General features: G+C 38.3%; 2 protein-coding genes across 4 annotated transcripts in view; one reads left to right on the top strand and one right to left on the bottom strand.

The window, feature by feature from the left end:
* The window catches only part of LOC124620370 (reticulon-4-interacting protein 1 homolog, mitochondrial-like), a 173,190-nt gene extending 166,427 nt beyond the window's left edge, over positions 1-6,763 (top strand). For both annotated transcript variants that reach the window (XR_006980172.1, XM_047147040.1), the window contains one exon: positions 6,526-6,763. Coding sequence is in view for 1 of the 2 variants with exons in the window: in XM_047147040.1 (XP_047002996.1) it covers positions 6,526-6,595 (70 nt within the window). In the remaining variant the exon portion in view is untranslated. The remainder of the gene's footprint in view (positions 1-6,525) is intronic.
* On the bottom strand, positions 3-28,000 carry LOC124620371 (eukaryotic translation initiation factor 2 subunit 1). 2 transcript variants are annotated; one of them, XM_047147042.1, is made up of 6 exons: positions 27,840-28,000; positions 27,494-27,754; positions 12,650-12,878; positions 710-942; positions 477-592; positions 3-365 (listed from the first exon to the last, which is right to left on the bottom strand). In XM_047147042.1, exons 2-6 carry the CDS (start codon positions 27,729-27,731, stop codon positions 171-173), a joined length of 1,011 nt encoding a protein of 336 aa, XP_047002998.1. In that variant the 5' UTR covers positions 27,732-27,754; positions 27,840-28,000; the 3' UTR covers positions 3-170. The 2 variants fall into 2 exon arrangements, with proteins under 2 accessions (XP_047002998.1, XP_047002999.1); XM_047147043.1 differs by having other exon boundaries at positions 27,494-27,769; positions 27,840-27,997.

Raw genomic sequence — 28,000 nt, 5'->3', positions numbered from 1 at the left:
AATATCCTTAATCCTATTTTTATTCAAATTTAAATTACAAAAGACATCACAACATGACTTAAATACTTCAACAAAGATTTTTCCTCAAACGTGGAGGGAGAAAACTCCCTTCACTTAAATAATTAATCTTCAGATTGAGCAGAAATGTTTCTTTTTGTTGCTTCAATATGTTATTCTTCTTCAGCTTTCCCATTTTCTTCAACTGATCCTTCTTGATCACCACCACCTTCTTCATCCTCACCACTGAACACTTGACCCTCTTCCTCATCGTCATCATCATCTCCTGCCACTTCTGCATTTTCTGCCTCAGCACGCTCCATCTGTCTTGCCAATTCTGCTTCATCTGTTGCAGTAACTACTTTAGGCTGTCAAAAATATATCTGAATTAGCTTTTTCAGTAAACATGGGACTGACTTCAAGAATTAAAAATAAGAGATTTTGTAAATGCATACTGTTTTACACGTCGCAATACTTACAGCCATCTGAATTGCAAATACTCCTCCCATATTTGTTATAGTATCTTCAATTTTGTTGATTGCATTATTTAATGCTTTTAAACCATCCTGCTTTTCAGGTGTTGATGTTGTCATAACTGTAGATCAAAACAGAAATATTCAATGTAACTGACAGATCTAAAAAAAGTTTGTAAAGACACTTATTACTGCCATTTATCACTATTGCAACAATAAGTCATTAGAAATTGTCTGACCGTAAAGCGGAGGTGCAATAAGATTGATTTTTATTGGCAGTTCTTCCGTCGAACAAGCCAATCCAGCTCGGAGGGCTGCTTTCACTGCATCTATCCCTTCATAGCCGTAACAGGCAACCTCAATATCTGCTCGAATCTTCACTGCCTGTGATGTTAATTTCCTCTTGATGTTGTTTAGAAGTACTTCTTTCGTTTTTTCATCTAGACCGCATTCTAACAGTATTGATGGATCCCTGATGTAAACATGAAAAATAACATGATTAATTCTTGTTTATAATGAAAATGCTGTAAAAGGAACTCTAATCCACTGAGCCACACATTCCCCAACAAACAATGCTACCTACACAATCTGTTTTTAAACTATGACTATCAGATTCACTGATAAATTAAAAATTGTGTAAGGGGGGTAGGACGTCATTAATTTCCAGTGTCTATATTTTTACAAATAAGTTCATAAAACTGTCAGCATCACCAGGAAGGATTCAGGATTCACACTCATTACAGTGGAAGTTCGAAAACATAACAAAATAAATTTTTTTTACGTCCGAAATTTCATCATTTTTTCCACTTACAAATGGCTGCATTTGTTGCTATAGGTACACTTTTCTTCAGAAGTTAAAGAGATTCCTCGATGAATTTTGCACAGGATACATACCATACTTACAGGTGTATGAAACTCTAGAATTTATTTAATTTATGAAAAAAACAAATGAGCTCTTGTATTTTAAACTTCATCTTTAGAAAAAACACAAATTTTGTAGTTAATTACCTCAATTTTTACCACAGTTTTTAATAGATTCGGAAAATTCTAGAGTTTAATACACCTTTAAGTATGGTTTGTACGCTGTGCAAAATTCATCGAAGAATCTCTCTACTTATGAAGAAAAGTGTACCTATAGCAACAAATACTGCCATTAGTAAGTGAAAACAATGGTGAAATTTCACATGTTGTTGTTGTTGTTGTTGTGGTCTTCAGTCCTGAGACTGGTTTGATGCAGCTCTCCATGCTACTCTATCCTGTGCAAGCTTCTTCATCTCCCAGTACCTACTGCAACCTACATCCTTCTGAATCTGCTTAGTGTATTCATCTCTTGGTCTCCCTCTACGATTTTTACCCTCCACGCTGCCCTCCAATGCTAAATTTGTGATCCCTTGATGCCTCAAAACATGTCCTACCAACCGATCCCTTCTTCTAGTCAAGTTGTGCCACAAACTTCTCTTCTCCCCAATCCTATTCAATGCCTCCTCATTAGTTACGTGATCTACCCACCTTATCTTCAGCATTCTTCTGTAGCACCACATTTCGAAAGCTTCTATTCTCTTCTTGTCCAAACTGGTTATCGTCCATGTTTCACTTCCATACATGGCTACACTCCATACAAATAGTTTCAGAAACGACTTCCTGACACTTAAATCTATACTGGATGTTAACAAATTTCTCTTCTTCAGAAACGATTTCCTTGCCATTGCCAGTCTACATTTTATATCCTCTCTACTTCGACCATCATCAGTTATTTTACTACTTTAAGTGTCTCATTTCCTAATCTAATCCCCTCAGCATCACCCGATTTAATTTGACTACATTCCATTATCCTCGTTTTGCTTTTGTTGATGTTCATCTTTTATCCTCCTTTCAAGACACTGTCCATTCCGTTCAACTGCTCTTCCAAGTCCTTTGCTGTCTCTGACAGAATTACAATGTCATCGGCAAACCTCAAAGTTTTTACTTCTTCTCCATGAATTTTAATACCTACTCCGAATTTTTCTTTTGTTTCCTTTACTGCTTGCTCAATATACAGATTGAATAACATCGGGGAGAGGCTACAACCCTGTCTCACTCCTTTCCCAACCACTGCTTCCCTTTCATGCCCCTCGACTCTTATAACTGCCATCTGGTTTCTGTACAAATTGTAAATAGCCTTTCGCTCCCTGTATTTTACCCCTGCCACCTTCAGAATTTGAAAGAGAGTATTCCAGTTAACGTTGTCAAAAGCTTTCTCTAAGTCTACAAATGCTAGAAATGTAGGTTTGCCTTTTCTTAATCTTTCTTCTAAGATAAGTCGTAAGGTTAGTATTGCCTCACGTGTTCCAACATTTCTACGGAATCCAAACTGATCTTCCCCGAGGTCCGCTTCTACCAGTTTTTCCATTCGTCTGTAAAGAATTCGCGTTAGTACTTTGCAGCTGTGACTTATTAAACTGATAGTTCGGTAATTTTCACATCTGTCAACACCTGCTTTCTTTGGGATTGGAATTATTATATTCTTCTTGAAGTCTGTGGGTATTTCGCCTGTCTCATACATCTTGCTCACCAGATGGTAGAGTTTTGTCATGACTGGCTCTCCCAAGGCCATCAGTAGTTCTAATGGAATGTTGTCTACTCCCGGGGCCTTGTTTCGACTCAGGTCTTTCAGTGCTCTGTCAAACTCTTCACGCAGTATCTTATCTCCCATTTCTTCTTCATCTACATCCTCTTTCATTTCCATAATATTGTCCTCAAGTACATCGCCCTTGTATAAACCCTCTATATACTCCTTCCACCTTTCTGCCTTCCCTTCTTTGCTTAGAACTGGTTTGCCATCTGAGTTCTTGATATTCATACAAGTGGTTCTCTTTTCTCCAAAGGTGTCTCTAATTTTCCTGTAGGCTGTACCTACCTTACCCCTAGTGAGATAAGCCTCTACATCCTTACATTTGTCTTCTAGCCATCCCTGCTTAGCCATTTTGCACTTCCTGTCGATCTCATTTTTGAGACGTTTGTATTCCTTTTTGCCTGCTTCATTTACTGCATTTTTATATTTTCTCCTTTCGTCAATTAAATTCAATATTTCTTCTGTTACCCAAGGATTTCTATTAGCCCTCGTCTTTTTACCTACTTGATCCTCTGCTGCCTTCACTATTTCATCCCTCAAAGCTACCCATTCTTCTTCTACTGTATTTCTTTCCCCCATTCCTGTCAATTGTTCCCTTATGCTCTCCCTGAAACTCTCTACAACCTCTGGTTCTTTCAGTTTATCCTGGTCCCATCTCCTTAAATTCCCGCCTTTTTGCAGTTTCTTCAGTTTCAATCTGCAGTTCATAACCAATAGATTGTGGTCAGAATCCACATCTGCCCCTGGAAATGTCTTACAATTTAAAAGCTGGTTCCTAAATCTCTGTCTTACCATTATGTAATCTATCTGATACCTTTTAGTATCTCCAGGATTCTTCCAGGTATACAACCTTCTTTCATGATTCTTGAACCAAGTGTTAGCTATGATTAAGTTATGCTCTGTGCAAAATTCTACAAGGCGGCTTCCTCTTTCATTTCTTCCCCCCAATCCATATTCACCTACTATGTTTCCTTCTCTCCCTTTTCCTACTGACGAATTCCAGTCACCCATGACTATTAAATTTTCGTCTCCCTTCACTACCTGAATAATTTCTTTTATCTCGTCATACATTTCATCAATTTCTTCATCATCTGCAGAGCTAGTTGGCATATAAACTTGTACTACTGTAGTAGGCATGGGCTTTGTGTCTATCTTGGCCACAATAATGCGTTCACTATGTTGTTTGTAGTAGCTAACCCGCACTCCTATTTTTTTATTCATTATTAAACCTACTCCTGCATTACCCCTATTTGATTTTGTATTTATAACCCTGTAATCACCTGACCAAAAGTCTTGTTCCTCCTGCCACCGAACTTCACTAATTCCCACTATATCTAACTTTAACCTATCCATTTCCATTTTTAAATTTTCTAACCTACCTGCCCGATTAAGGGATCTGACACATGCAAGGGATGACAAGGGATTTCACATGTAAAAAAAAATTATTTTGTTATGTTTTCGATTTCCACTCCTATGAGTGTGAATTCTGAATCCTTTCTGGTCATGCTGACAAAGTTTTTATGAGTTTATTTGTAAAAGTATAGACAGTGGAAATTAAAATGTCCTGTGGTGCCTCTCCTGCTCCAAGTCGGCCTGTTTGACGTCCTACCCCCCTTAAAAGAACTCTAAATCTTAAGAGTACTCACTATAAACTTCCTACAATTTTGTTTGTTTACAATGACATTAAGTTTCTAATACTGTCATCATTTACCCCTTTAATATTTACATATCAATTTAACAGAATTTCTAAGATTGAGAGCCATCGTCATATTTCACTGTTGCAATGAAATGGAAAATTTTACTCCTTTCTACAATGTGCTTCCTGATAATGGGCCTAATTAACAATCATATTATATTTTAAATAAATAGTGGCTCTGGTTGCATAAAAATGTATTTGTCACAGCTGGTTTCAGTAACTAGGCTCAAGCGAAAATTGCCTAGGACCCAAAACTCACTGTGACAATACATGATGCTGCTTACTTAAATTGGAAACAGTTGTCAATGCCTACGATCAACATGGGGAGTGTGGAACAAAAAATAAGATTTTTCCCCGTTCACAATCATGTGACACTCAAACTGAGCACTTGCCAAAATTTATTTGCGACATCAAGAGTTCTTGAACTTGTAGAAGACCTCAGTTGGTTACTGGATTTATGAGGACTTACTTTTGCAGTAAACGTAAGTGACTATATAGTCGATGCTCATGTTAAGTAAGTACTGTCTGAATGTGCATAACTGCTAAAGGAATTACAGGAGCATTTACGTGAATACTATTGACAGACACTGAGAATCCAAGAACTACTGACTAACTTATTAGCTATGTACTGTGTTTATGTATTAGGTCAGTATCATAATAAGCTGACATTTTTATGGACTTGGGCTTATGATCAGTAGACTATTACAACTTTTATTTCACAATAATCAAAATCTTGCTATCGATTGTTTGCCTACATTTGTATGTTCCCAAAGAGGGGTAGGGGAAGAGAGAGATGTTCATATCAACATGTAGTAATACTGTATTAGGTCACAATTTAATATCATCAGGTTCAAAACTATTGAAGCATTCCTGATATTGTTGGCACTAGTTTTGCTATGCACAGACCAAAAAGAAAATATTAAGGCAAACTAGTTTCAACACACTATGAAATGCTCCAGACTAGTTTTATTGACACACTACTAAACCCAAGGCACACTAGTTATAAGCGAACACAAGGAACTATACTGATGCTGGCGGTCCTCATATAACAATTTTCCTTTAGTTTCCCCATAGCTAAGCAGTAATAATGCTTGCCGTTTATCAACAGTCTAATATTAATAGAATTTCTTAAATGTGTAACAAAAATTATAAGCCTATAGCTCCTTACCAATCTTCTGATTAAATTATTGTATCCTGCAACACAAATTCCACAATCCCATTATCTCATAGCACGTATCTTCAATTATTTGTTCTATATATTTCAATCTCTGTCTTACTGTATGATTTGTACTGCCTAAGACACCACCTGGTATGTTAGTTATTTGATAATGTGTTAGAGCATATCCTATCATCATCTTCAAGAGTTAAAATTACTGTCTGCCTTAAATGGCAAGGTATTCTCTTACATGAAACAAGCAGCCAAGCGTAGAATCTTCTAAAGGTGAACTCAGTTTACTCGTGTGCAAGCAGTGTATGGCACATATAGCACACAGTGGGGCAGCATGACCTTGAGGAGAACAAGTGGCTTGAGGCAACTTTGTAAAACTTTATATCTAGCAATGCTGTCACACGAATTATGCTGAATCTTTTCACTGAAACTATGTTACGCGACTACCAAGAGGAAAGCAGTCTATCAACCTGAACTTGCATTGTTACATTAATGATGCTATTCACTCCATATGCAAGCATATGAAACAAATTTTACCTTGCCATCCTAACCTAATTAGCTTTATTTTTTCTATTTACAGGCCTCAAATAACAGGAAATCCTTCAGCTGGGCGGAAGAAATCTCTAAAGCGAATCAAACATGTAAGCTGAAAGAAGAGAAAAAAGATAGTGTAAGAAGAAAGTACAATTTCATATGACTGTCTGCACTCTTGCCATGTATATCTGACAGGGATTTGCTTTCTACCCAAGTTATATATCATGATAGTTCAACAAAGGTTTTACTCTTAATTATTAAATAAAGTGTCATATTTATCACCATCTGATGAAGTGTTGTTCCCTGTTCTGAGATCACCGACTGCACTTTCCAACTGGTGCTAGTAAAAACTGACTCCGATGCAATTGTGAAACTGTTGTGGAACTATGACTCTGTATGTTATGTGGGTGCGGGTGGATGTGGTGGTGGTGGTGAATATTCTGTAAGAGTGTAGTGTGTTCACGTCACTCCACCATGTAGTATCATGGCCAGGCAGATTCAGAATAATTAAATAATTATAGACAGGATTCTCATTGCAGTTTGAAAAGAGACAGCATGTTCAATTATGACAATTTTCCATAAATCTGGGCAACAAGTTAATGAAACAATTACAAAAATGTAACCACTCAGCCCATATCTAGTCGCATTATGTATGTAGAAACAGTGAACGAAATTTAGAAAGAAATATAGGTCTCTTAAAATCTTCAAAGATTCACTGATTACAGTGCAAGCATGATCTTTACTCTCTTAGATGCCTCTCATTATCACACTTCACAGCTGGCAGGACCACCCTTTACAAGCAACAAAGTGATCTAAATTCCATGTGAATGAAGTGGTACACATAACATTTACACCACACCATTCTGAAAATTATCATCTCAAAAACCACAAAACATTGGAAGCAATGGTTGTCATTCAGCATATAGAACAAAATGCCTAACAACTAATTACTTCTTCCAAAGACATTCACAAATGTAAACATCTGTAGTTGCACATGTCACAAGGACTCTCAGAGGAAGTTGAATCGATTTCAGGTTCAGTTTCTTGATCCTTAGTTATTGTAAAAGAGTTTGTACCACAATCCATGGTCTCGCTTCTTTAACAGATGGTGAACATCTTGTAACGTTATATTAAAGATTTTTAGATAGAAGAGCCATGTATAATTTTCATTTGTATGTAGCACTTTCACTTTACATTTCCTGTTATTGTAAATGTAGGTAACTGCAACTGCCAGGCACAATAGCAGAATATGTAAGTTGAAAATGCATACGTATTTCAGGCCACTGTGATGACTTAATAAATTGAGGCAGAATGTTTCTGGACAAACAAATATTGCCTTTATTCCATTTCAGACAGACAGTATTAACCTAAAAACCATTAATACAACATTAAAACAGGGTGTATACGTGGACAAGGAAAAAAAACCTCCTGAATTTTTCCCGGTTAAAAATGCGCTTTGTCCTGGGTGAAAACACACTTTTTCCGTGTTAGATGACAGTATATTTTCCCTCGAAACTGCAAAACTTATCAATCCTTTGAATGGTTACAGTTTTATACACGGGCATAGAACCTCTCGGCACTTTAGAAAACGAAACTCGGGGAAAAAGACACGTTTTGGAAGTATCTTTGAAGTGCAGCAACATGTACACTGCGTATTCTCGTATTACGAAAGTATACATTGGAATTTCACCAAACACCACATGTTACTTTCCGAATTGAAATAGAGATTGCGATGCGCTTTTGTAAGCCAGTCATAGCTCATGTCACGTGATTTCGCCAGCCGATGATAGCAGATATTCAGAGTGTAGGACGCGTGATGTAGTCAGACAACAACAACACCACTGTTAAGTAGCACGAACACACAAACAGGGGAAGTTAATGGTTTAAATTAATATAAATAGTGTTGCTACAAGAAAAGCAAAGCTTTCACATATAACATTGGTCTCAAAGGTTAATAAGCTGCAAGTGAAACTAAGCTTCTGCATACAATGTTGATCTTTTCTGTGCATCTTACACTTTAAGATATATCACACAAATGTGCCAGTAAAATTTTTAATAATGACATAAATGTCTGATCTTCTGGGTTCGAAATTCTTCCAAATGGCTCGTCATCAAAGAGTTGATTTTTAAATGAGAGTCAAACGCTCTGTAATTTAAGAAATTCATGGTATATTCTCGCACATAAAAGGATATTTACTTTGAAAGTAATGCTTTTCAAACTACCAGTCGCAATATTTTCCTGCTACTTTTTAGAAACAGGTTCGTTTCAGCAGTTGCTAGAGAGTGCAGATAACAGGCGACACCGAGCTTGTGCAGCTACCATGACGTAAGGAGCCCGTATGTTTGTACATGTAAAACATTAATATGTCATTAGAGGATACTCCAAGAGCATCGGAATTTCGTGAACCATACTAAAACGTGACCATTCAAAGTGTGTACTTAAAGTGCACAATCGTATGTCCAGATTCCCAATGAAGTAGACCTCAGCCTGATATTACGCTTTTCAGTGTGGTATACGGGATGTGAATTTTCTTGGAGCACTAGTACTGTACTATATCATGTTTGGTTCTTTATTATGGCATAATGCCATAAATGCTAAAAGATGAAAACATGCACCTGAAATGCAGCGAACAGTTGAAACTAGCCAGTACTGTGGAATTAAACATTTCATTTCCAAGTATATTGACTGCCTCTGTGGAAAAGGTTAATAAAAGTCAAAACAGACAAAAATAACTTCATTGCTCTGCAAGGCGATTAAGGCTTGACTGTCAGAAAGGTGGAAATAAAATAAAATCTGAAACTAAGAATGTATTTAAGCCTTCCATAATTATGTGAATGTATTATAATTCACTTGATAGCTCTGTTCTGTTTTCATTTGATGTAAGAGTAAACGAAGGGGAAACAGCAAAACCACTAAATGTAAACACGGATCACATGGAGACTACCCCTTATAACGCAGACTGCTCTGCGCATCAGCCGCAGATCTACAATATTTGCTAACCGGGTCAATACTGAAAAAAACCTAATTTTCAAAAATATGTTCGTCTTGTAGTGCACATCTTTCTGAAAAGTCTGAAACATAAAACATATGCGTTCAAAAAAATGTAAGACATGTTATTTAGTCTTAAGTGTGCCAAAGTGCAGTGCCACGCCTCTTCATACAGCATTCTTCTATCGCACATCACTCTATTTCGCTCTTTGGAAATGAAATGTGTATATTTTGTAACGGATGCCAACAAACTATATTCAGGACAGTCTCTCTCTCTCTCTCTCTCTCTCTTTTTTAATTAATAGCGGATGGGATGGATTATTTGTTACCAGGAGAACAAGAACTCTTCAGAAAATTCGTACTCTTTATTGCCTATCAGCCAATAAATTGCTGTTTTGTGTGACATAAAATTAAATATAGGATACATAAAACCAATAAAGACAAGAGACAAGCAAGAAAGTGCACATTTCTTCAAACTTTAGCTCCTATCATTTTCCCCCCCCTCTCTGATGCTACAGCTTTACATGGTGTGCTTTCCTTTCTGCAAAAGAATCTATTACCTCATCAAAGTTCGTCAAACATTTTGCAACAGGAAAAATCGAAATGTCGTTATCTAATACTAGCTGTTAATACAAATATATCAAAGACTGGTGTAGTTTCTCGATCTGATTAGTCTGTTTTGTCACTATCTGCTAGATAAAACAAAATAGGCTTTTCTAATATTGCAGCAATTTTGTAACACACACCAAATAAACGAGACTGTTTGGCACAAATGGTCATTTTTATAACAACACATAATATAATTCACGAAGTACCAATACCAAATGCCTATAAGGCCTACTGCAAGCAAAAATCTTTGTTAGGAAACAGTTTCACATTTCATTCAAACGCACCAGTTTCTCAAGCACGAGATCGAAAAGTATTATTACATAATTTTTAGATAAATTTGGAATCGTCTTACTCTTCAATAATTTGTGTGATGTCCCCGTTTCTTCTCCTTCCTCGTTCTAACAAACAATCTTATCACCACCAATTCTGTAGCTATTCCTGCCATTGTCAAAATTTGTTCGCCAATTAACTTCACTAACCCTGCCAGAATCACAGGTTTAGTTATCCCGCGATTATTCTCCTGTTAGGCGTTGTTACATGTTCGTACAACACTTTTTCCGCGTTACTTCCAAAATAGAACTTTAAGTGGCTGCTAGCTGGGGACTGTACAAATGGGCCTATCTAGAGTAGCAATCTGGCCCAAAATTTTCTGTCAAAATTTCATTTTCTTGGATACACTGAGAAGATAATACGTAATCTTTCTCGCCTGTTATTCCTGTTAGTCGTTTATTTCCATTCTGGTAGTCTGAATCAATAGATTTCGCTAATAATTCGCAAACCCTATCAACCACATAATCGGGCAGCGATTGGCATTCATCCGTTCGGCTTAACTCCGCTCAGCTCATGTAGCACTGTCCCCTTTTGTCTGCAGAAAGTTTATTTCTAGATGTGACGAGGATTCTCCTGACAGAGACATCACATACACTATGCACGCATTCAAAAATCAACTTATGAGTCATTCAGAAATCAACTTAAAACGTGTTCAAAAACCAACAGTGATGCGTTTCAAAATCATATGAGCAATCGAGACCAACATGCGCTGGATGCTAGGCGCTTTGTGAAACAAGTTTGTTTTCCTCAAGAATATGAATTTGGCACCCCTTTTCCCGGTAGCATCTAGCTGCTTGCTGCGACTGCTTGCACAGCCAACAGCAACATTCCTGTAGCAAGAAGTGGGAGAATCTATGAGTACTATTCAAAAGCGACTCAACTGCAATGATCCCGCTCGTAACTGCTAAAACGAATCTAATGTAAACAGTTGTGACTTTACGCTCATAGGAGGCAATTTGTTGTTATGAAGCATTGCATAGTCTTCCTAAAGCCTTTGACACCTTTTGCTGTTGGCAGATGCTTGCATGAGCACTGTGTGTCATTGTTGTATACGGCACATTTATTTTGCAATTTAAGTTATTTTCGTTTTTTTCTCTCGTTTATGTTTTATTGTAGAAGTATTATTCTGTAGTAGCAGGATACAGTAATATCCATTGTTAGAGTATCGGTTCTTACCAGTCAAAATTACAAAAATTTAACAGAAAACTAAAACAATGAAAAATTCCCGGAATTCTAAAAAATTCCTGGGTTTCTCCTGGATGAAAAACTTCCCGGGTTTTTCCTGGATCTCCCGGGTCATATACATCCTGTAATAGCAACTGTGGATCGACAGAACAACATTAAAGATGTTACAACACCAGTGGTTAGTACTGCACATTGGTGCCACATTAGTTGGTTAACTGAAAATGTAAACACCAGTGGTCAGTACTGCACATTGGTACCACATTAGTTGGTTAACTGAAAATGTAAATAAAGTGTATTGTGGGACAGAAACACTATGTATAAGGGGATCTGGGGACTAATGACCTCAGATGTTAAGTCCCATAGTGCTCAGAGCCTATAAGGGGATCTATATGTTGCTCAATGCAGAAAGGGCATACTGATTGAGCTCTACAATTAAGCAACAAGTCATTTCCATACCTTGAGCGGTAGCGTCTTAAACTCAATACAAAGCAATGGTGTAAAAGCTGTTAGGTAAACTTCACTTAAACAGTGGCTTTTGGTGTGTAATATTGTCTTCATTCTCTCTACAATCATTTAATTCTCAATACCACACTGTGTCATATCTAGAACACATGTCATTAATTTGTATGGGGAAGATGTAGATTCATGAGCAATTTAAATCTACTCACCAAGCAGCAGCAGAACACACACACAAACGAGGAATGCAATAACGCAAGCTTTCGGACACAATGGCTCCTTCTTCAGGAAGGAGAGTTGAAGGGGATCCCGAAACCCCCCCCCCCCTTTTTCCTAGACCTCTCCAGTCCTTTTCCTTCACCCCTCTACCTTCCCCTTCAACCCTTCTGCCTGAAGGAGGAGCCACTGGCTGCAAAAGCGTGACTAAATGCAACTCTCTTTTATGTGTGTGTTCTGCCACTGTATGGGTGAGTAGATTTTTCAGCCATACAATTACATTATTTTGTCAAAAATTGATTGTTTTTGTTGTTAGATTCTTCAGTACGATATAGATACAATACAGTATTACATTAAATCAAGAACTAAGCAAAAAGCTACTCACAGTACTGCTTGTTTGAAGAAGTCGTAAGCAGATGCTTTCTTCTTCAGTTTATCCTCAAAGTGCCATGCAGTCTTTTGATACAGCTCTTCAAGTTGTTCATCTGTTTCGTACTGCAACAGCTCTGCGACATGCCGAAGAATTGAATTCACAGCTTTTGCCTTAGAGAAACGTTCAGTACATTTCTCAACATCTTCTGGAGATACACGTCGCTTGCTCAGATCAATGTAACCTGAAATTATTTCATGTGTGATATCCAAGAGATAACTACAGCAATTTGTGATGTACGGCAATACATAAATAACAAATACAACAGAAAATTTTCTCAAGGAAACTACAAAACCAACACACACACACACACACACACACACACACACACACAGAGAGAGAGAGAGAGAGAGAGAGAGAGAGAGAGAGAGACAACAACATTATTCGATCTAGGCAGGGTAGGACAGGCTCTGCTCTCTACTCATCTTCAATATCTTTCAATCACCACTCTCCTGTGCTGTGGGGGTCAGCAAGATTTTTTGGATGGAAGCTCAAAACTACCGTGATATATCCGAATAATGACAAAATGCTTTCTATAACAATTAATAAAACATTTGTATCTTGGCGAGGACAGTACAACAAACCAAAACAGTATTACATAATTTACTGAAAGTTCCAAAATAATGTAGCAATAAAGTAACAGTTCTCAATAGATGTAATCCAGTATAAGGATAACGAATTGTTCCAGATAATAATTAGCATTTATGGGTGTAAAAGAAACAGTTATGATCAGTAATTACCATGTTTAATAATTAAATGAAGGCTGTATAATTGTCTTTTATCAAACTATCCACTTTAAGTGTAGTTCTGCATGGGAATCAAGTACATTTGTATGCCATGTTTCAACTATATATTAAATAAATGTGACACTACTGGTTTCCAATGGTATCTGTTGGACACACAGCTCTTACGTGCCGTCAGAGCATTCCATGTAATTAAGACAGCATTGGTGGCCGATGACTTCCAGCATAAGATGTCACCCTCATTCTGCCAACAGCCTTGTCAAAGAGGGCTGAGGAGCGGACAGAGGTTCAGGGCACTTTCTTGCCCTTGGGGTGGGAAACTGCCTCTAAAGGCGGAAGACTCAGCAATGATTAATGGCATAAGGATGCAGAAGGCAATGGAAACCACTGCATTAAAGACACACAATGTGTATCCACGGGGCATATGGCCTGTAATGGAAAAAGTGTGTCACGATAATCTCTCCACTGGCGAAAGATTCCAGTATAGTCCCCCATTTGGATCTCCAGGAGGGGACTGCGAAAGGGGAAGTGACAATGAGAAAAAGATTGAATAATCAACAAAAGGATAACATTCTATGAATCGGGGTATGGAATGTCAGAAGCTTGAATGTGGTAGGGAAGCTATAAAATCTGAAAAGGGAAATGCAAAGGCTCAATCTAGATATAACAGTGGTCAGTGAAGTGAAATGGAAAGAAGACAAAGATTTCTGGTCAGATGAGTATAGAGTAATATCAACAGCAGCAGAAAATGGTATATGGGAGTAGGATTCATTACGAATAAGGTGGTAGGGCAGAGAGTGTGTTACTGTGAACAGTTTGTGATAAGGTTATTATTATCAAAGTCAACAGCAAACCAACACCGACGACAACAGTTCAGGTATACATTCCAAAGTCGCAAGCTAAAGAGATAAAGAAAGTATATGAGGATATTGAATGGGTAATACAGTTCACAAGAGGAGATGAAAATCTAAAAGTCATGAGGGACTGGAATGCAGTTGAGGGGGAAGGAATAAAAGAAAAGGTTACAGGATAATATGGGCTTGGGATAAGGAATGAGAGAGCAGAAAGATTAATTGCATTCTGTGATAAATTTTACCTAGTAATAACAAATACTCTGTTCAAGAATCACAAGAGGAGGAAGTATACATGGAAAAGGCCAGGTGATACGGGAACAACCGAACTAGGTTAATAATTGGCTCCTTTTACCGACCTCCCGACTCAGCAGCATTAGTGGCAGAACAACTGAGAGAAAATTTGGAATACATTTCACATAAATTTTCTCAGCATGTTATAGTCTTAGGTGGAGATTTCAATTTACCAGATACAGACTGGGACACTCAGATGTTTAGGACGGGTGGTAGGGACAGAGCATCGACTGACATTATACTGAGTGCACTATCCGAAAATTACCTCGAGCAATTAAACAGAGAACCGACTCGTGGAGATAACATCTTGGACCTACTGATAACAAACAGACCCGAACTTTTTGACTCTGTATGTACAGAACAGGGAATCAGTGATCATAAGGCCGTTGCAGCATCGCTGAATATGGAAGTTAATAGGAATATAAAAAAAGGGAGGAAGGTTTATCTGCTTAGCAAGAGTAATAGAAGGCAGATTTCAGACTACCTAACAGATCAAAACGAAAATTTCTGTTCCGACACTGACAATGTTGAGTGTTTATGGAAAAAGTTCAAGGCAATCGTAAAATGCGTTTTAGACAGGTACGTGCCGAGTAAAACTGTGAGGGACGGGAAAAACCCACCGTGGTACAACAACAAAGTTAGGAAACTACTGCGAAAGCAAAGAGAGCTCCACTCCAAGTTTAAACGCAGCCAAAACCTCTCAGACAAACAGAAGCTAAACGATGTCAAAGTTAGCGTAAGGAGGGCTATGCGTGAAGCGTTCATTGAATTCGAAAGTAAAATTCTATGTACCGACTTGACAGAAAATCCTAGGAAGTTCTGGTCTTACGTTAAATCAGTAAGTGGCTCGAAACAGCATATCCAGACACTACGGGATGATGATGGCATTGAAACAGAGGATGACACGCGTAAAGCTGAAATACTAAACACCTTTTTCCAAAGCTGTTTCACAGAGGAAGACCGCACTGCAGTTCCTTCTCTAAATCCTCGCACAAATGAAAAAATGGCTGACATCGAAATAAGTGTCCAAGGAATAGAAAAGCAACTGGAATCACTCAATAGAGGAAAGTCCACTGGATCTGACGGGATACCAATTCGATTCTACACAGAGTACGCGAAAGAACTTGCCCCCCTTCTAACAGCCGTGTACCGCAAGTCTCTAGAGGAACGGAGGGTTCCAAATGATTGGAAAAGAGCACAGATAGTCCCAGTCTTCAAGAAGGGTCGTCGAGCAGATGCGCAAAACTATAGACCTATATCTCTTACGTCGATCTCTTGTAGAATTTTAGAACATGTTTTTTGCTCGCGTATCATGTCATTTCTGGAAACCCAGAATCTACTATGTAGGAATCAACATGGATTCCGGAAACAGCGATCGTGTGAGACCCAACTCACCTTATTTGTTCATGAGACCCAGAAAATATTAGATACAGGCTCCCAGGTAGATGCTATTTTTCTTGACTTCCGGAAGGCGTTCGATACAGTTCCGCACTGTCGCCTGATAAACAAAGTAAGAGCCTACGGAATATCAGACCAGCTGTGTGGCTGGATTGAAGAGTTTTTAGCAAACAGAACACAGCATGTTGTTATCAATGGAGAGACGTCTACAGACGTTAAAGTAACCTCTGGCGTGCCACAGGGGAGTGTTATGGGACCATTGCTTTTCACAATATATATAAATGACTTAGTAGATAGTGTCGGAAGTTCCATGCGGCTTTTCGCGGATGATGCTGTAGTATACAGAGAAGTTGCAGCATTAGAAAATTGTAGCGAAATGCAGGAAGATCTGCAGCGGATAGGCACTTGGTGCAGGGAGTGGCAACTGACCCTTAACATAGACAAATGTAATGTATTGCGAATACATAGAAAGAAGGATCCTTTATTGTATGATTATATGATAGCGGAACAAACACTGGTAGCAGTTACTTCTGTAAAATATCTGGGAGTATGCGTGCGCAACGATTTGAAGTGGAATGATCATATAAAATTAATTGTTGGTAAGGCGGGTACCAGGTTGAGATTCATTGGGAGAGTGCTTAGAAAATGTAGTCCATCAACAAAGGAGGTGGCTTACAAAACACTCGTTCGACCTATACTTGAGTATTGCTCATCAGTGTGGGATCCGTACCAGGTCGGGTTGACGGAAGAGATTGAGAAGATCCAAAGAAGAGCGGCGCGTTTCGTTACCGGGTTATTTGGTAACCGTGATAGCGTTACGGAGATGTTTAATAAACTCAAGTGGCAGACTCTGCAAGAGAGGCGCTCTGCATCGCGGTGTAACTTGCTCGCCAGGTTTCGAGAGGGTGCGTTTCTGGATGAGGTATCGAATATATTGCTTCCCCCTACTTATACCTCCCGAGGAGATCACGAATGTAAAATTAGAGAGATTAGAGCGCGCACGGAGGCTTTCAGACAGTCGTTCTTCCCGCGAACCATACGCGACTGGAACAGGAAAGGGAGGTAATGACAGTGGCACGTAAAGTGCCCTCCGCCACACACCGTTGGGTGGCTTGCGGAGTATCAATGTAGATGTAGATGTAGAAGATTTCAGTTAGATTACATCATCAGATTCTGGATTGTAAAGTGTGCCCAGGAGCAGATATCGACTCAGATTACAATGTAGTACTGATGAAGAGTAGGCTGAAGTTTTAAGAGATTAGTCAGGAAAAAAAAAAAGGAAAAAAAAGTGGGATACGGAAATAAAAATGAATGATGAGATACGCTTGAAGTTCTCTAAGGCTGTAGATACAGCAATAAAGAAAAGTCCAGTAGGCAGTACAGCTGAAGGGGAATGCACAACTCTGAAAAGGGCAATAACAGAAGCGGGAAAGAAAAATATTGGTACAAAAAAGGTAACAGCAAAGAAACCACAGGTAACAGAAGAAATACTTCAATTGATCAATGAAAGGAGGAAGCACAAAAATGTTCCGGGAAACTCCGGAATAAAGAAATACAAGATGCTGAGGAATGAAATAAATGGGAAGTACAGGGAAGCTACGACACAATGGCTGCAGGAAAAATGTGAAGAAATTCGAAAAAGAAATGATAGTCTCAAGGACTGACTCATCATACAGGAAGTACAAGCAACTTTCAGTGAAATTAAAAGCAAGTGTGGAAATATTAAGAGTGCAATCTGAATTCTATTGTTAAATGCAGCAAAGAGAGCGGACAGGTGAAAATAGTACAGTGAAGGCCTCTATGAGGGGGAAGATTTGTCTGATGTGGTAGAAGAAGAAACAGGAGTCGATTTAGAATAGATAGGAGATCTAGTATTAGACTCAGAATTTAAGAGAGGTCTGGAGGAAGATCAAATAAGGCAGAGGGGATCGATAGCATTCCATTGGAATTTCTAATACCATTGGAGGAAGTGGTAACCAAACAACTATTCACATTGGTGTGTAGAATGTATGAGGCTGGCAATATACAGTCTGACTTCCAGAAAAATATCATCCATACGATTCCGAAGACTGCAAGAGCAGACAAGTGCGAGTATTATCGCACAATCAGCTTAACAGCTCATGCATCCAAGTTGCTGATAAGAATAATACACAGAAGAATGGAAAAGAAAATTGAGGATGTGTTAGATGACGATCAGTTTGGCTTTAGGAAAGATAAGGCAGCAGAGAGGCAATTGTGATGTTGTGATTGATGATGGAGACAAGACTAAGGAAAAACCAAGACACGTTATTAGGATTTGTCAACCTAGAGAAGGCTTTCGACAATGTAAAATGGTGCAAGATGTTCAAAATTCTGAGAAAAATAGGAGTTAGCTATAATGGATTGGTAATATACAATACGGTATGTACCAGAACCAAGAAGGAATAATAAGAGTTGATGACCAAGAATGAAATGCTCGGACTAAAAATGTTTGTAAGATATGGATGTAGTCTTTCGCCCTTACTGTTCAATATGTACGTCGAAGAAGCAATGATGGGCATAAAAGAAAGGTTTAGGATTGGAATTAGAATTCAAGGTGAAATGATAGCAATGATATGATTCACTGATGACATTGCTATCCTAATTGAAAGTGAAGAACAATTACATGATCTGCTGAATGGAATGGACAGTCTAATGAGTACAGAATATGGACTGAGAAAAACAGATTGAAGAAAAGATGAAAGTAATGAGAAGTAGCAGAAATGAGAACAACAAGGAACTTAACATCAGAATTGATGGTCACAAATCAGATGATATTAAGGAATTCTGCTACCTAGGCAGCAAAATAACCAATGACGGATGGAGCAAGGAGGACTTTAAAGTAGACCAGCACTGGCAAAAGGCCACACTCCTGGCCAAGAGAAGTCTACTAGTATCAAACAAAGGCCTTAATCTGAGGAATAAATTGTTGAGAATATACGTTTGGAGCACACATTTTATGGTAATGAAACACGGACTGTGGGAAAACTGGAACAGAAGAGGATAGAAGCATTTGAGGTGCGGTGCCACAGATGAATGCTAAAAATTAGGTGGACTGATAAGAGGAAAGAAATGAGGAGATTCTGCACAGAATCGGAGAGGAATGCAATATGTGGAAAACACTGAAAATGAGAAGGGATAGGATGATAGGACATCTGTTATGAAATGAGGGACTGACTTCCATAGTACTAGAGGGAGCTGTAGAGGGCAAAAACTGTAGAGGAAGACAGAGATTGGAATATATCCAGCAGATAATTGAGGACAAGTGCTACTCTGAGATGAAGGGGTTGGCACAGGAGGGAAATTCATAGCAAGCCGTGTCAAACCAATCAGAAGGCTGATGACTCCAAAAAAGACAACTGCCTGACACATTCAGGTGGTAGCTGCTGGAAAACAATGGAAAGTTGAAACTGTGGATGTTCATACAGTGTAGCAGTCTTCTTAGTGTCGCCAGATCCGAAAGTTGCTCACGCTGAGGTAGTTGTTAACAGACGAATGACAAGAAGATAGTCGGGAGCCTCCTACGGGGGACTGACGTCTGGCCTCCCAAGTGTGCACTGGGTTACTGACCTCGGTGACAAACACTGTTGTTGCTAGGTGTTGAAGCAAAACTGGTGGTTGTGTGGGATCTTTTGTTATGATGCAACTGGACTAGCATCAGAAATTCTGGTCTTGCTCACTGCAATCTGGTAATACAAAGTTCAGGCTTTGCAGAGTTGGTCTTCATAATCCCTGTTAAAGTTATCTGTTGTGTGAATAAAAATCACCTTCTTTATAATGCAATCTTAGAACTTCTCCTTTGTCAAGTGAAGAAGGCAATTCTACAATATTAAAATGCTGCAGGTTTATCCTGTTGACCCAGCTTATATACAGTGGTACATATTGCATAGGTCTTTGTGCAATATGTCTAATATTCCACACTATTACAGAATCTCAAATATCACATTACCTAACACTGCATTTACACCCGTGGGCCTTGCACCTAGTCACCACATGCATGTGTATCTCACATATGTACAAGCATGGGTACAGGTGCATGCCTCTTCCTAAGTGTGTGATTTCATTCATACTTAAGACACAAAACCACACATGTTGTTCCAGTAACAAAATAGCCATGCTGCTGTCAGCAATTGTCACCACAGCTGGTTTGTTTATAAACAAAGATGAAATCCTAGAAAGTAGTTCACTACTGGGATAATAAATATATTATGTGCAATGCATGTATGAGCATGGTGGAAGAGATAAAGATTATTAATAGTGTTGTGTTTAATAACTGTGTTCGTGATTTTAAGATAATACTTCAACCTGTTGGGCCACTGACAGGGAAGGAAAAATGTAAAATACAGTGATAATATTATGAAAAGAAAGTTGTTACTCACCATATAGCAGAGAGGCTGAGTCGCAGATAGGCACAACAAAAAGACTGTCACAAATAAAGCTTTCGACCAGTAAGGCCTTTGTCAAAAATAGACCCCCCCCCCCCCCCTCACACACACACACACACACACACACACACACACACACCTTAATGGTCGAAAGCTTTATCTGTGGAAGTCTTTTTGTTGTGCCTACCTGTAACTCAGTATCTCCACTATGTGGCAAGTAGCAACTTTCCTATTCATAATATTTTTACATTCCACACTGGATTTTCCATTGCTTAAAATACAGTGATGCTACACCAGTGGTGACAATGTTAGCTCTGACACTTCAAATTCCTGTGATCAGTGACAATGACCAGGGACAATTACTCCAGTTTGAGATTCTAGTTCAAGGTATCTAATGAACTGAAATTTATCATCCCAGAAGTTTTCCAAGCTCTAGTAAAACCCTGGAAAACAACAATAAGCAAGGCTATTACCTCTTAATGTTTCTTTCTCTGGAAAATGAAACACTTATTTCATGTTTAACAAGTACAGAGCTGGAGCCATGGTGGCACTTAAAAAATGGTGAGAATGCTCATTGGAGGGCAGGGTGGAGGTCTGTTGTGTTTTCTGATGAAAGCTGGTTCTGCCTTAGTGTTGGTTAGGAGAAAGCCAATTGCGGGCCTGCAACTATCCTTTGTGTGTGCTACACACACTGGACCTACACCTGGAACTATGGTCTGGGGTGCAACATCGTATGACACCAGGAACACTCTTGTAGTTACCCCACACACTCTAACTGCAAATTCGTACATCAGTTTGGTGACTCGGCGTGTTGTGCAGCCATTCTTGAACAGCTTTCTAGAGGGTGTTTTCCAACAGGATAACACTTGCCCACACACCACTGCTGTAACCCAAGATGTTCTACACAACATGTTGCCTCAGCCTGCTCTATCACCAGACCTGTCTGCAAATGAACATATATGGGACATCATCGGATGACAACTCGTGTTGTCGACACCTGCATTAACATCCTCTGTATCGACTAAAAGTGTAACGGGCATGAAACTCCATCCTACAAACTGATATCCGGCACCTGTACAATGCACTGCACGCACATTAGCACACTTGCATTCATGGCGGTTACACCGGTTATTAAGGTGTCAATATTTCACATTTGCAATGGCTTATCTTGCACTTACATTAACCTGTGATCTTGCTATGTTAATCATGTACACATGTTACACAGACAAATGTATTCCTGAAATTTCACTCCTTTCTTCTGCTTTCACGATTGGCACACCCACAATTATATCCTGGACCAATTTCAACATCTTCCAATTTTTTTTCCCTTCTTCAGTTTACAGTGAATTGATTTTTTCCTGTTATTCATCTTTTAATCTCTTGTTCAAGATGTCTTTCGTTTTGCTGTTCTTTTGCTTTCTTCTCATTCATGCTTTTTTTTCTTTTTTTACATTCTTCCTAATAAGCAGTATAATTTGCACATGTTTGCTGTCTATACCAAATGAGTTGTGAGACAATGGCCAAAATGGGGGTATTGTCCCAAAGCAACCCTCAGTCAAAACACTGTTTAAAAACTTTTCGGTCACTGCTGCCTTGTCTTCTCCTAACGTGTGCACTGAAATGAATATCTTCTCTCTGTGTATTTCCATGGGCAAATGTAAAAGAAGCCTTAACAAGTGTGAAAACATATGGATACTTTAACACCAGTTTCTTTTTGAGATGTGCGGGTGCCAGTAAATGTCAATACCTTTGTTATCTAATGTTAGATCATCTTTTTCAAACTATACAACATTCCACTCATCTGATAAGTAATCTTGCTACAAATTGAGCAGCATCATTTTTGCCACCATTAACATGTCACTGTAGCTTCTTCTCTTACTTTGGAGTCTAAATATGTAAAATTTTTCAGTGGTGCACATGATAAGAACGTCCTTCCCCTCAAATCTTTGCAAGCTGCTGTGTTATGTTTCTGGGCATCATTTAGAAACCACAAATTGTCACATTCTTCCAGGTTAACAAGCTCTTCAGTTACTTGCCTGCTAACAACTAGTTATTTAAGAAGAAGCAGATTACCAGATGTAAATAATTCATTATAATGAACTTCAGAAATACTCACAATTTTTCTCAAAGCAAAAACCTTCAAAACACAAGCCAAAAGGGGTCGACGTATCTATCTCTGCATACAACTCGTGAAGAAAAGGTGTGACTTCGAAAGCTTTATGTGAACTTATTGAATGTTTTGCTTTAGTGGCACTGTCATAAGTAACATTGCCATTCTATTGTACAGTGAAGGTATTGATTGTGGCTTGACCCTGCTGTACTTTACATACGAGCAGAACCTATTCGGATTTTCTGCCAGATTTCGAAACAGTGTTTCATTATGGAACCTATTAAAACCACCTCTCATTGAAGATCAGGCCAAATTTCGAGCTTCCGTAAAACTTTGCCTATCTTGGGGATGTTGTGTTCTTTTAAATTTGGCATGCTTTTTTTGTCACTTCTTCAACAGTGTTCCGACCTGTTTTCTGCACCATGTGCGATCAGCACCATCTCTTACTAGTTTATTTGGTATATATCTCTCAACTGCCATCAATACTACGTATTTCTCTGACTTTAAACCAAATTTGGTCAAGACTTACATAATCCGATTGGAAGGAATGAAGACTGTCTCGACACAAGGCGCCAAGAAATTTTTTTTGTCCGTTTTCTTAAAAATTGATGTATGTGGCATTTATTTTTGGTGAGATTCAATGTTACAGTATTTAGTCTCGCTACAATTACTGTGTGGTCACTAATCCCTGATTCATCATGATGCTACCCATTCCATTAGCTCAGAATTATTTGTTGCAAAGAGGTAAAGTATGGTTTTGCAACCATTTACACTTCGAGTGGACTCCTGAAGTAATTGTTCAAAATAATTTTCTGACAAAGGATCCAGAACAATTTAAGATTTCTTTTTATGCCTACCACAGACTTCAAGCATGTATTTCTGGCAAAATATCGAGGATAGATTGAAGTCACGACTGAGAATAATTATACGAGCAGGGTATATACCTGATATGAGATTCAGGTTTTCTTTGAGTCGTTCAGCAACTGTATCATCCGAGTCAGAGAGAGAGAGAGAGAGAGAGAGAGAGAGAGAGAGAGAGAGAGAGAGAGAGAGAGAGAGAGAGAGAGAGAGACGAGGTGGGTGGGTGGGGAGGGGAGGGGGGCGGGGAAGGTAAAGAGAACTAATTATTAATTTATTCCGGTTGTCAAGATCCATTTGATTCCAGCGTAAGTCATTTATTTAGGGACAAGACGGCTTCAGAAAGTCCTTCCCATAATTTCTGATTTAACATTTCTCCATCTGCTTTGCCAATAAATTTCTTAGGTAACACATTGTTATGCAACACTTATGCTCTGACCAAAATGTAATAGTTGTTCATAATTGCCTTAACATTGGTAGTTTAATCAAAACTCAATGTGCAGTACGATGAATGTGCTGCTTCTAACGTATGTTACTGTAAATATAGTGTCAGTCCATCAGTTATGCACATCACTTTCCTAGATGAACGTAAAAACATTCAGCAACACTATCAGGGAATAACATCTTTAAAACATTATAAAAATCAGTTGATGAATCCATGGAGTAATTGGGAATCACTGATTTCATAGTCCAACTGTGAAGGAACTATTATTACTGTCCATGAACGTACCATACTTGAAGGTTGTGTCTGATCTAAACGTTCTGAATGTAGCTGATGGGGTCTACATTTGATTTGAAAGTTACACTTATGTGTCACTGAAAGTGAGAGGTTAAAAACTGCCCGAAAACTTTCTGTCTCCAAATTAGTAGAGTTAGTAGAGGAACAACACACATTGCAAAATAATTCAATTTCACTACTTCAATGACCCCCCCCCCCCTCCCTCCCACCACTTGCAGGTACTTTACTTTTCAAACAAAAATTTTTTTTAGGCCAGTCACTAAGGGGTTTGCATTTTTCCATCTGGAACAGTTTAATTTCAAAACTGAACTGTTCCACAGGACCAGTTTTGCTTCTACAGCAAAATCAGAATCTTGAAGCATTTGTAACAGAGGAATATTTGACCCTTGTAACAGTTGCACAAAATAAAAATAAAATAAAAAAGTAAAATAAAAAACACTCTAAAAATCTATCTCAAATTTCAAAAGCCACTCTGGCTAGATTTTATCTACATTTGTGATTGGATCATTTCAAAAAGCTAAAGGAATGATCATGAATACAGCAAATTGGAAACAAAAGTAAGTAACTCACTTTCTTCCTAAAAGTGCAAGACAAGTTACAAAAGGAACAAAAATTTAAAATGGTGACAATCTTTAAAAAAGGTGACAAAAGATGAGAAAGGTGACACTCTCTTCACGATACATTTGCAGTCAACAATATCTGAGCAGGTATTTCTTTTTGAACTTGCAATACAGTAGATCTTCAGGGGCAGCAAGCATTGAAAGAATAACGCTTTTTGTTCCACATTATTTGGGGCTTCAGTTGATACACATGTGGTTCTGCAGTACCCACACAACAGTGGAAATAGCTATTCCATTTACAAGCATGACTTCACTATTCTTTTATTTGCTATCATCTATGGAAACAATCTACAAATCAAAGCACCCTACACAGGAGTCATCATGGAAAACAAACTGGGATGGCCAGAAAAGATTTGAACCACCAGCATCCAAAATTCCAGTCCAGCATCCCAACCACTGTGCCAGATCACTCTCTTTTCAAGGTGAGATCAAAAGATCGCTAAGGGAGTGGCCAATGATGAAGACTGCCACAGGAATTACTTACAAAAAGGATGTGTTGAAATCAGTTCACATTTTCGAAGTTACAGTGATGTGCTTGGGGAGGCATCATCAAATGTAACATGTATTTCAACATGTGTTGAAGCCATGGTGGTGTGTGTTTAGCATGTACAAGAACTGAATGTTCACTTGGATACATGCAAGTTAGTTATATATACATAGAATCCTACACACTAACTGCGGGACACATGATAGATAATGTAGGTGTTTCATGCACAGGATATGAAATGTCTGTGACAAGACCACACAATAGAAAATGTGATTCTCATGGTGACTACAAAGGAAAAGCCTTGCTTGCCCGTTGTATGCGGACGAGGGATGTGTTGTGGGATGTGCACAGGAAAACCACTGTGCTGGACTGGAATATTATATAAGTTGCCAGCAGATACCTAAAATATACTGATGAAATTTATTCTGTTAAAGAAGTCGAGAGATGTGCGCAATTATGAAACAGGAGATGATCTACTGAATATTTTCATTCAGAAAAGGCAGCTTAACATAATAATGGTTGAAACATATTTACCAACGTGAAATGTTCAAAACATCGTCTCAACTTCACATCCTCAAGATGGCTGCTATGAATGAACACTGTAAGTTTGAAATATCTGGTTAGTGTGTGGTAGTGTCGAAACTTTGGTTGAGGTGGTGATCTGAAGTGTGGCGCAAGATTTAAGTTAGGTTAAAAGCCTATTTGTTTGGGTGCCAATGAATGTGAATGTAAAATAAAACTTGTGGGGCTATTATGATATTTGACCTCCCTGGAACCTTGGTTGTGGTGACTGACTGACTGGTAGTGTAGCATGACATCTCGGTTAAGTTGAAATGTGACGATTTGGTTGAGGATCAGTGAAGCCAACAAATGTGAATGCCAAATAAATGTTGCAACGTAAGATTAAACTTTAGCCTACTGTATCCTAATGTCTATGTCCATGCTACATTTAAATGCACTTAATATGCTTTGCCTCATAAAAACTAAAATGGAAAGGTTAATTCAGAAAATGTATATCAGATAATGGACAAGTTTCTGACAAGTGTTTTGATGCATAATAGGTAAATACATCATACATAATCTATGAAAAATGCAAGGGGCAATTTACTACATAACTTTCACCATTATATTACCCACAAAGTACATGTTTTGAACTTTCAGACCATATCATTAGCGGCATTCACGGCCCAAGAAAGTGTGCAATATTACCTCACAGTACAGAACAATGTCAGACAGGTAAGAAATACAATTATACAGAAGTAAATGTGAAATGCCCACACCAATGTACAAAATAAACTGAACAGAAACAAAAAATAAACAAAACTATGCTCAACATTCTTCTGCACTGACAGATGAGATAGCACTCTCATTCTCAACTCAGCTTGTATGAAACCACATATGTTCAATAGAATAATCTGTCCTCCGGATAAATTCATTCACAAGTTTATCAAATCTTGTAAACAGTTTCCAGATGTCATGTTACATGAACAAAAATACAGCACTGATAACATCTTGATTGAAATAAAACAACCAATGCTGATGAAGTGAGCAACTTAGACTTCAACATACTGGTAATACCTCGCTAGTGAAGGCACCCCATATACATACCCTACGCAGAGCATCTATCGACAATGAAAAAAATGCAGGAGCCAACACAATGTTATATGCAGATATCATAAACAATTAAATAGCCACTGACAAAAGAGGTAGTAGAAACAAACAGAAAAACGAATTTCACACTTGTTCTTTTATCTATATCTGTGAAACAACTCGGGATTAAATCATTCATGTTGCATCACCCCTTAAGAAAAATTACTTAAGGAATTTATAGTGTTCCACATTAAATCAAAAAGCTACACAGGCTGCTGTAGACATTTCAGTGCCTCTTCTACAATCAATTCCTTTCTTCTGAAAGGCACATTTCTCGACTGTCTAATGATTCTACTAAAGTGGTAACTTCGAACGAAGGAAGAAGAACGAAATATTTAAAAATACATACCAACTACCTATAACATACAATAGCTTAATGAAATTTGTAGGCGGAAACAAAATTTTCACTGATATTCGGCATGGGTTCAGGAAAAATAAATCGAAAACTAGTGCCATCTATGATCTTTTTTATTTAAAAAATAAAAAACCAACATTCCCTAGAGACAGTGGACAATAAACACTAGCAAGCCTTAGACATCCTGGACCACAACATTCTATCGGAGAAACCCTAGCATTAATGGTACTACACTAAAGTAAGCACATGAATCTAGTTTTGTGTAAGTAATTGAGATTATCATCAAATTACCTTTTTCTTTGTCGACCCTGATTACAACAACAGGTTCCGTTTTTCCAACTCTGATCAGTTTGTTGATTGATCGTATACGACGACGGGAAAGTTCTGAAAGTAATATCATTCCTTCAATGTTGTTGTACTCCAATAAATGGACGTACGCCCCCATTTCCGCAATACTGCGTACATTAACCATAACAACATCTTCCACTTCCGGATACTTTTCCTTATAAAATCTGCAAGATAGCGGCATTGTTGACAACTAGCGCTGGGCTCCTGTAACAACGACAACTAGTTTTCATGTGTGAAGCCATCTGGAAAAACTATTTACGTGTATTTACTTCCATACTATTTCACTCACTGTCCAACGGCTATAGCCTAGTGGCCTGGGATGTTATTAAATATATTTCACGACGAAATTCAAACGCACACAAAATTACGTGTCACATCGAAAAATACATGTGTGAAACCCGCAAGCGCAAAGACCTTCGACACGTCCCTTTCATATAGACATAAATACTG

Source organism: Schistocerca americana, chromosome 6, assembly GCF_021461395.2.
Source record: "Schistocerca americana isolate TAMUIC-IGC-003095 chromosome 6, iqSchAmer2.1, whole genome shotgun sequence".
NCBI lineage: Eukaryota > Metazoa > Arthropoda > Insecta > Orthoptera > Acrididae > Schistocerca > Schistocerca americana.
Note: the sequence above shows the minus strand (reverse complement) of the source record. Positions and strands in the feature narration are given on the sequence as shown.

Excerpts from the sequence above, each read along its gene's own strand:
- LOC124620371 (XM_047147042.1), bottom strand. The coding sequence starts at position 27,731 with ATGCCGCTATCTTGCAGATTTTATAAGGAAAAGTATCCGGAAGTGGAA. Across the intron at positions 593-709 it reads TATTGCACCTCCGCTTTACG|TTATGACAACATCAACACCT; the intron begins GTCAGACAATTT and ends TTTGATCTACAG. Across the intron at positions 366-476 it reads TATTTGCAATTCAGATGGCT|CCTAAAGTAGTTACTGCAAC; the intron begins GTAAGTATTGCG and ends TATTTTTGACAG.